This window comes from Rhinolophus sinicus, chromosome 3, assembly GCF_057876585.1.
Source record: "Rhinolophus sinicus isolate RSI-liver-muscle chromosome 3, RSI-T2T, whole genome shotgun sequence".
Lineage (NCBI taxonomy): Eukaryota > Metazoa > Chordata > Mammalia > Chiroptera > Rhinolophidae > Rhinolophus > Rhinolophus sinicus.
This window is the reverse complement of record NC_142503.1, coordinates 129,625,836-129,636,215: the sequence shown is the minus strand read 5'-3', so window position 1 is coordinate 129,636,215 and position 10,380 is coordinate 129,625,836. Positions and strand designations below refer to the sequence as shown.

The 10,380-nt window shown below is 39.0% G+C and overlaps 2 gene segments (V, D, J or C); both read left to right on the top strand.

Moving 5' to 3' along the window:
• The first annotated feature begins 2,944 nt into the window (after positions 1-2,944).
• Positions 2,945-3,889, top strand: LOC141570368 (T cell receptor alpha variable 2-like). The segment is given in 2 exon segments: positions 2,945-3,164; positions 3,325-3,889. Coding segments are annotated over 2 exon segments (360 nt in total).
• Positions 3,890-4,998: 1,109 nt separating this feature from the next.
• On the top strand, positions 4,999-8,440 carry LOC141570369 (T cell receptor alpha variable 3-like). The segment is given in 2 exon segments: positions 4,999-7,959; positions 8,051-8,440. Coding segments are annotated over 2 exon segments (393 nt in total).
• Positions 8,441-10,380: the final 1,940 nt, after the last annotated feature.

The following is a 10,380-nucleotide window of genomic DNA, read 5'->3' as shown; positions in this document are numbered from 1 at the left end:
TTTTTCTTGGCCAGTAGCTAATAGTTGGTCATTTTTGTTGAACTTTTAGAAGAACTGACTTTTCATTTCGCTTTTTATTGTGTATTTCTTTACAGTCTCTAATTCATTTATTTCTTGTGCTCTCATCTTTATTTCCTTCCATAACCTGGTTTTGAGTTTAGTTTGCTCTCCTTTCCTAGTTTCTTATGGTGGAAAGTCAGATGATTGATTTGAGATTTTTCTCTTTTTATTAGATAGGTGTTTACAGCTATAAAGTTTTTCCATACACTGCATTATCTGCATTCCATAAGTTGTTTTGTAGGATCTTACTGTGTTTTTGTTTTCATTCATCTTAAATTATTCTCTATTTTCCCTTGTGATTCTTCTTTGATTCATTGTTTAATTTAGGACAGGACTATGTTGTTTAATTTCCACAAATTTGTGAATGTGTCAAAATTCCTTCTTTAATTGATTACTGGTATCATTCCATCATGGTAGGAGAAAATTGTTTTTATGGTTTCAATCCATTAAAATGTGTTAAGTTTTTGGCTCTTTTCAAATAATTTCATCTTCTTATTGATATTCTCTATTTGGTGTGGGAAAATTCTTACACTAGCCTTTATTTCTTTATACATGGTTTTCTTTAGTTCTTTGAACATATTTAAAATACTTGATTTAAAGTCTTTTTCTAGTAAGTGTAATTTGTAGGTTCTTCAATCTTGTCAGTTTTTTTTTCTTGACTCTCTTTTCTTCTGTATGGACCATTGCTTCTTGTTTCGTTTCATGTAATATTATTATTATTATTTGTTGTTGTTTTTTCAAAAACTCAATGGTTTAAATAATATAATATGACAACTGGCAAGCACATCTCCTATCATTTTGAGGTTTTCTGTTTTTTATTGTGTTAGCTTTTGGAAGCCTACAGTTTTGTCATGTGGCTACTGGACTTTCTGCTTGATGAGCTCTGTGATCATCAAGTGATCGGACAGAAATTTTCTTAAATGTCTGGAACCAGTAGGTCTCCTACCCTTTGTGCAATGAATTTTATGTGCACATTTCAACACCCCTTCAATATTTAGCCATGAAGTCTACAATTCTGCCTTAGCCTTCGCTCTTATGTTTCACAACTTCCAGGTAACCCGTAGGTAAAGGTTTAGGGCCTTTTTCTTAGGTGGGCAAAATATTTAAATAGGTAATGTTGGAAAAGAAAACATAAGTGGCTCTATTTTACTTATTGTCAGAGTAATACAAATTAAAACATGACTGAACACTCAGCATATTACTAAAATTTACACAGTTTTATATTTTTTCTAATACCAAATGTTGAGGATTTGGAGGGAATGGAATGCTCATACACTAATGGTAGAAGTGTATGTGACTGTCACTACTTTGAATGTTTAATTAAAAATAAAGTATTTATATATACTATGAATGGATGATCATTGGTAGATACATACCCCAAAGAAATTCTAAAATAGTTAATAAGGGGAAATAGAAGAATATGGTCATTGCTGTGTGGCAGCGTTATGAGTCCACCACTAGGGGACTGAAAGTAAATGTGGAGGAAGCACATGATAAAATATTTTGCAGTCGTGGGAAACTTTGAACCAGATGTACATAACCAGTAATCTAAAATGAATTTTAAGTTACCTATAGCTATATACCACTTGGCTTCAGAAAGAAGAGGCTTGCACACTTTCCATTTGTGATTCCTTTTATGTTTCAGTTGTCAGAAATTTCCGAGCTCAAAATAATCACAGTTACTATATTAGTCCTTCCACTAAAAGAATCTGTACCCATTTGTTTTGATGTTTTCCATCCTAATTTTACTGCCATGTTGTAAGTTGGTATTTTATTTGAAAGGCTTTGGGGTCACACATCTAAATAAAAGCTTCTGTGGGATTTAAACAATCATCTTATCATAATTAAAGACTATCCCAGGAAAAAAAGAGAAAAGAGGGAAAAAGCTAATTTCTCCTGACCTGGAAGACTATTAAATAAAGGAAAAGATGAGGAAATGAATCAAGCAATCATCTTAAAGTGAGAAAGAGAAATATTTAGCTCCATGGTAGTATGTGTTCAAATAACCAATTCCCCTGAGTGAAGAACATCTTTCAGTAACCAGAAGGCTTTCCAAGAAGGCAGTTTTTTCCTCTGGATCGCCTTCACATCCCTATGTGAACTGAATAAGAATGAGGAATTTGAACAAAAGCAAAAAGCATCAAACCTCTTCAAGCTGTGGGAAGCTGGGAAGACTGTCTCAGAGGAGGCTTGGGGAAATAATTTTGCTTCAGTTCCCATGTGGTCCACTAGGTGGTGCACATACAAGCTCCTTAATGTATAAACCTAGAATTGCCACAAACCTGTTTAGTTCTTTTTCAGATAAAATCCCATGAAAACCTGTACAAAGCAATCAAAGAAAGTGGGACAACTATTGAGCCCTGCATTAAGAAAGAGGGGACAGTGTAAGGCTACAAAAGGAGAATAGGTACCATCCAAAATAGATCATCTCCAAATGCAGCTTTTGTGTCTTCCTTGACCCAGCGTCTTGTGTCTACAGAAAAGTATAACTGAGATATTTTTTTCTACTTATTCCAGAGACAACGTTGGATACAAGGAGTCAAATTTTGATGCATATGTTTACACTGTAATTTTTATGCCTTAATAAAACCGAACCATCTCTCTTCTAGTGCAGTTACTAAATTTCACGATCATTATTTCTCATATGTTAGCATTTCATTATCATCATACATAATAAATTCAGTATACTTTTTTGTGTGAATATATCACTTTAATATGAATAATGTAGCAGTCTCCCATCAATTGCATGACTTCTTCTGACGACAGTAGAGATGGAAACTTCTCCAGTGATTAAATATGCACAAGTGCAGTGACCTCTGAAAGGCTACATTCCTTCCTGTAAAAACCTTCTCAGAACAAAGGACAGTCGAAGCCACTATTAAGCAGCCTCACAGCTGCAGTCACTCTTCTATAGTCTGCAGATTCTGGCTGATGATGTCATTGACAAAAGGAAAAAAAAAGAAGCAAAACGGGCCTTAAGTGAGCTTCCTGGTGAGCATCACACTTACTGCTGAGGCCTGAGACCAGCTGAGGTGTGGCTATGGCTTTGCAGAGCACTCTGGAAGCGGTGTGGTTGGGGCTTCTCCTCAGCTCCCTCTGGAAGGGTAAGTAGGCTCTTTCTGGTATTAGAAAAGCATATGCCATTATCTTCAGTTTGGACTAATTTAAAAAAAGCCTTTTTAATTAATAATCACTGTACCTAAAAGGTTATCAGCAAGGAAACAACAGCATGAAATTCAGACCTTCTTTGTTTGTTTCCTGCAGTTGCAGAGAACAAGGACCAAGTATTTCAGCCTTCCTCCGTGGTATCTTCAGAGGGAGCTGTGGCGGAAATCTCCTGCAATCACTCCATATCCACTGCTTATGACTTCTTCTGGTACCTTCACTTCCCAGGACTTGCACCAAGACTCCTTGTAAAGGGCTCGAGGCTGTCTCAGCAGGGGCGCTACCACATGACATATGAGCGATTCTCCTCTTCACTGCTCATCCTCCAGGTGCAGGTGGCAGATGCTGCCACTTACTACTGTGCTCTGGGGGACACAGAGGAACAGAACCCATGAGGAGCTGAACAGAAACAGGGAGATCACAGTGTTTGAGGAGGCGACCTAGAGAGGAATAGCAACAGTTTCTCCCTCCTAATTTAGTGTTCCCCAAGCTTTTCCACTTGTCTCTAGTATCAGAAAAATTTTGAGTCCAGACTCTATATCTTGAAGCTCTCAGTTCTTCTCTGACAAGGAGAGGAAAATCCACAGGAGATAAAATTTCCCTCACTCTCAAGTCCTTGGAGTCTATATGTGTGTATAGACTCCTGTCTCTAGTGTGTACTTTGAACAGTTCCTATTGGGTTATATATCTCTACAAATATGATTCCTAGAACGTAACAACATACCTGAGATGTAGCTTGAGCTTGTACTAAACTACATGGAAACGAGAATCTGAATGTGGGTGAGGGAAAGTGTTAGACCCTGAGAAACTAAAAAATCTCTTCAGTCCACTGAGATAAGAGGGCCATTGATTTATGGCCCCTTTTATTCGGAGTTAGGAGAGCAGAAGGTTAAATAATGGATTTTCCCCATTTTGTTGAGAATTCCATAATTTATATGAAAAAAATCGTTTTTTTTAGTTGGATTTTATTCTATGTTAAAGTTTCACAGAAAAAGCACTGATTTTCCCCCTTGCTCCAACACTTTATTTTGTGTTGATTTTTCTCTCTTGCATCTGAAAGAAATACAATTTACATTCAGAGTCTGATGTTCAGAAAGGGCTTTCTTATTAGTTTACATGAGCCATTCCTGTTGTCTTCTGGGAAATCAGTAACATTTACAGAGTTCTGATGTTTATAAATAGTTTCTTGAGAAAGTCAGTAGGCACTCTGGGAGAAATACCTGGAGTCTCAGATTGAGGGCCCTTTGGTGCCCTTGTGTTGTGATGTGCATGTCTCAGTAGTCGTCAAATAAGGAATGAAGAGAGGTACCTTTTGGAGGCAGGAATCCTGGAGGATGGCAGAGACCCACCTGCAGCATTTGGGGAATGTTCTCCGTTAACTCACACGTCTTGCATAAGACAGATCTCCAAATAGACCTAGCTTACAATGGTTTGGGGAAACAGTTCACGTCTATTTAGTGTGAACTGGAAGGTTCTTTCTATAGAAATCGGAGATTTGGGCAGAACAGTCAGAATGCGGTCCAGATGGGGAGTAAACTGATAAACTGATACGGAAAAACGTGACATTTTCATCAGAGTATGTGCACATAAATCTGTAATGGCATAGAAATGAGCGGGAGGCGCTAGAGAAGGTGGATGATCATCGCGTGTTATCAGGGTTTTGAAGGAATTATCTAGGGGCTGTTTTAGTTAAGTGGCGCATACTTGTGGGGTCAGCATTTCCTATATACTCGAGTGACAAGATGACCTGTAAAGTTCTGCTTGGCTCATTGAAGTCTATATTATACAATTTTATTATAACAATGGGGGTACTTTCCAATATTGAAAGGTTTTCTAAAAGCAATGATGAAAGCTGATATTCTGAGTGTAATTTAGTGTAAAGAATGCCTTTGATTTCAGAAAAGTGTGGGTTAAAACCTGTGTTCTATTTCTTTAAGGGTGACTTGAGTAAATTACCTACATTTCTTAAACTCTAGTGTCCTTACATTTAAAATGTGAAATATTAGGAAGAATAAGTGTGACAAGGAATGTAAATGACTTAACATTATACTCACAGAAGTCAATTGATGCATAATTCCTCATTAATGTCGTGAATCAGAGCACATAAGCAGAATAGTTATTGAGGATATTTTGTTCAATTTTGAAAGCTGAGTCAATACCTTAGAAATCCATGGGGTGTGCAGGATATTGTGTGAAGGTCCCTGAATCCTTTCCTACCTATGTAGCAGTTAAGGAGCATTTCCTTAACTGGAAGCTAATGTGAAGACTAAGGTTTTCTACCTTTCAAGACTGAGAGCGTTAAGGGTTCTTCATCAGTCTTGCCATTGCAAGTGGATGCCCATAAGTTCTAACCACAGCATAAATTTGCATAGCTTAAAACTTCCCTCCTTGTAACTCTGAGCACACTTGATTAATAAATACGGTCACTTCCTTCCATAGCACCCTTTGAGGGGAGCCACTAAACAATCAGACATATTTCTAATGGCGAAGTAAAGATATAAGCCTTCTAAAGAGTTGGTTCATTCATGGCTCTTGGGATTAATTATTAAATGGCTGGAGGCTGACAATATTTGATCCACTTGCACTTCTAGGCATAATTTGTGCGTAGTCTGTACTGTTTCTGTGGTGAATAGAGAAGTAGAGACGGGACCATTACCTGGAAAATTTAATTAAGGCACTACCCAAGTCTCTATTGTTTTATCTGTTTTATTTATCTTTCCACATTGATCAAAATGCAGTATTGATGTGCCCATACATGTATTTAGGACACACATACATGTTTGCCTGAGTGGTCGGGCTGCTATGAACCCCAGTGTCAGGGTTTTCAAGTTCTGTGTCGTCTCCAGGTCTATTCTCCACCCTGCTCTGTGCCCAGCAGGCTGACTTCTATGCTCTGCATCGAGGGTCTTCCTGGTCCTCTCACATCTCGTGGTCAGGATATTTCTCCTTAAGTTCCTTCCTTTGCTGTATGGAAATCCACAGGTCCTGTCTGGGTCTTCTCCCTGAGTTACAGGTCCCCAGGCTGGGTAAATTCTTCCTCCTCTGTCTCTTCAGACCCAGGACTGCTGAAGCCTTCTGGCTGTTGCTAACTCCAGGGTGCTTCACCCACTCCTGGAGTTTCCCTGGATTCTGCTCACACATCTGAAAACATTCCTTTCATTAAACTTTTTTCCAATCATCCGCCTGAGGTGATGACCAGGACCCTCAAAGAAACAACACTAACACTCATCTTAGGCTCTAGGTGGAGAGAAGAAATTTATTACATGTTCCCATTGACCACAGGCCTCTCTGGGACATGAGGGTTATTGTTTAAAGGTAATTCACACATTCCAAATTAAGACAGTTATCATAGGTTAAAGGTTTCAATGATTCACGTAAGGGATCTTTAGCAGAGCTTTCAGAAAGAGCTAATTTCCACTTCTTTTTCTAATTCCAAGCAAAGAGATTTTCTGTCCCTTTGTAAAATATTTGGTATATTTGGATATTATTTAAAGAAAAATAAGGGAAATGAATGAACAATGTCTTTATACTGATACCTGTTTCCTTTAAATCAAATCAATTAAATAATGACTGTGCTGATCTTGTGGTATTTTTTGTACAAAACTTTAGCTTGTCCTCCCCTTAAATTGAGTCGTTTATTATCATCATCATAACTTGAGCTTAGTTAACCTTCAGTTTTTGGCCCTTATGCATTTTATTTGATTTGTCTTAAGTAGCCTCTCCATGTGGAAAATTGATATTTTATAATCCTGTGTAGGGGTGTATTTTTTTTTTCTTTTTTGCTTTATGCTCTACTGTTTCCTAGGACCAAGTGGCAGGAAGTGTACATAACACCATGCCTTTTTTTCTTTTTCTAAAAGTGTTTCATGAGAAGGTTCAAACTTATTTTTATATGAATCTTTAACTAGAGATCATTAAGGAGAGGATCCCCAATAGGGGAAACCTGAGTTATCTTTTGGTCAAAAGGTTTATACAGAAGTCATGTCTGAATTCTTTCTAAAAAGAATAATAAGGTTCTTATTCTTCCTTATCGTTTCTCTTCTCTTGCTTCATTCTTTTTAATATTTTGACTTCCTTATCTTTCTTGTTTATTTTTCTTTTCCTCTTCACTCAAATCTACACTTTCTGTTCTTTCTATTTGTTTTCCCACTTTATTAAAATCTTTTTATTTCCCTAATTCTACCTCTATAGTATCTTAAGAGCATAAATCATTTAAAGCTTGATCCACTGAGCATTCATTTTTCCACTTTGATTCACAAACGCTTGTGTCTCCTAGAATATCCAATTCCCCCTCAATTCCTCGTGCACAGTGTAAACGTCCATAGTCTGATCCTGTGGTAAGACCTGGATGCACAGGACCTGTGTCTACTTGACAGTAGTCAGCCAGTCAGCCAGTCAGTTCTGCGGGTGGGCTCTAGGGGGTGCTGCAGTGTGAGGATTCCTCCTGGACAAGGTGTGGGACAGTCTTGCTCCCCACAGAGGTCTGAGGAGCCTGAACCAAGAGCTTGCTCAAGAGAGAGAAGGCGCAGGTGCCAGGAAGCAGCAGGGTCCCTGAGGAAGGGTCATTTCTAAAAACGCTGTGCTGACACAGGGTTGCTGGGCCCTGATCGAGAGCCAGTGTCTGGGTGGGGCCATATGTCCAGCTGAGGTGAGCTGAAAAGGTGCCTCCAGCCAGCTGAGCTTAAGCCATGGCCTCTGCATGCATTTCCACACTTGCAATTCTCTTCACACTGAGTGAGTAATATTTCCTTCCCATTTTCCACTTGTATTATCCACTGACATTCTTTTCGGCTCTTCTACTGATGCAGTGTGGATTACTTTACAGGTGGACTGAGAGCAGAGTCGGTGAGTCAGCCGGATGATCAGGTCACTGTCACCGAAGGGGATCCATGGACTGTGAAATGCACCTATTCGTTTTCTGGGACGCCTTACATGTTTTGGTATGTCCAGTATCCCAACCAAGGTCTCCAGTTCCTTCTGAAATACTTCCCAGGGGACAACCTGGTCAAAGACAGCTTTGGGTTTGTGGCTGAATTTAATCGGAGCCAAACGTCTTTCCACTTGAAGAAACCGTCTGCCCTTGGGAGTGACTCTGCTGTGTACTTCTGTGCTGGGAGAGACACAGTGGTGGGGCTGCAGGGAGAGCTGAACACAAACCCCCGAGTACAGTAAGAACCATTTTCCTGAAGACTTTGTGTCCCTCCACAAGAGGGTAGTGTGGTCCCAGCTTCTGTCACTTATTGTAACTCAATTACAATGTAAAGCCACAGGATTTGTTCATTCGAGAAATATTTCTTGAATGCTTACATGCTTGGTACTGGTTATAAAGAGGTGAAAAATGTTATCCTTGATCCTCATGTACCAAGTGTGATCCCTCCCATTTATGACCCATTTCATTCTCACAACTGTTACCAGGAGCTTCACTTTTCTGATGAAGGAACGAAGGCACTGGGAATTTAAGTTTCTCACTCAAGTCACAAAACTGGTAAAACAGCAAATTGAAATACACGCTGTCTGCCTCTGGGGTGCGTGGTCTCACCACTTCACTTCTCTGCCGGACTATAGGCTCCTTGAGGCTTGAGACTGATTTCAGCAGTTTTGTAGCCCTGATTTCCAAGTCAGTCACTGTCAAAAAAATTGTCAGTGGTAAGAATAAATAGAAACAAACAAATCAGTTTGGTAAGTGCTAGTGTAGAGGTAACTTAGCTGTGAAGGAAGGTGAGGGAGAATGAAAGAGAGAGAAGGAGGGAGAGAGAGAGAAAGAAAGAGAGAGAACGAATAATGGGAGCAGAATTAGAATCAAGAGAGGATTTAAACATGTACTTTAAACATGTAGGCTGCTTATAGGTCCTAGACTCGCATGTTATGTACGCCTATGACCGAGACTGGACTTGGTCTCTCTCTCTCTTCTCTCTCTCTCTCTCTCTCTCTCTCTCTCTCTCTCTCTCCCCCCACTCTTTTTCCTCAGCAACTTCTGTCTTCCTTTTGGAATATTCTGGAATGCGTTCTGGTTGATTCCTGAGTCAGGTGCCCATCCCTTGACTAAGTGGTGGCTGTGGGAGTCAGCTGGTAGGATTAGCTCCGCTAGGCTTGCACATTTGGCCAGTTAATGGTGGCTAGGGGATGGTTCTACACAAAGTTACAGCTCTATTTAGGTTTAAAAAGTATGCCCCCAAACAAATTAAGTTGTACTTAGGTACCTGCATTTGTTTATTTTTTCCAAATGGACAGCAAATAGTAGGAAAGCCATGTATTCAAGAATGTGCTCTTCACAGATAAGTGCAAGTTGCAGAGAACCGTCTGTGCTGATTGCCACTTCGGAACCTTAACATTTGAATATACTCCCCAAGGTCCAAGCATGCAATAGGGGTGGAAAACAAAATGTACTCTTGCCCCATAGATTTGAAATACTACATTTATAGTATCATAAATTGCGAAATATACCCAGATACATTTTTATGTTTATTTTTCAATTACAGTTGACATTTAATATTACAGCAGTTTCAGGCATATAGCATAGCGATTAGACATTTATGTGACTTACGAAGTGATTCCCCCTGATTAATCTGGTACCCCTTTGGTACCATACATAGTTATTACAATGTTGTTGACTATATTCCCTATGCTGTACTTTACATTGTTGTGACTATTTTGTAACTGCCATTGTGTACCTCTTAATGCTTTCACCTTTTTCACTCAGCCCCCTGAGCCCCACCCCATCTCCAACTATCAGTTTGTTCTCTGTACCTATGAATGCGTTTCTGTTTTATTTGTGAGTTATTTTGTTGTTTCAGATTCCACATGTAAGTGAAATCATATGGTATTTGTCATTCTCTGTCTGACTTACTTCACTTGGCATAATATCATCCAGGTTCATTCACGTTGTCATAAACAGTAAGATTTCATTCTTTTTATGGGCAAGTAATATTCCATTGTATATATGTATCACTTCTTCTTTATTCAATTGAATATTGTTGGGCACTTAGGTTGCTTCCAATCTTGGCTATTGTAAATAACACTGCAATGAACATACAGCGGCATATATCATTTTGAATCAATGTTTTGGATTTCTTGGGATATATACCCAGCAGTGGAATTGCTGTTTCATAAAGTAGCTGTTTTTATTGTTTTGAGGAAACTCTATACTGCTTATCA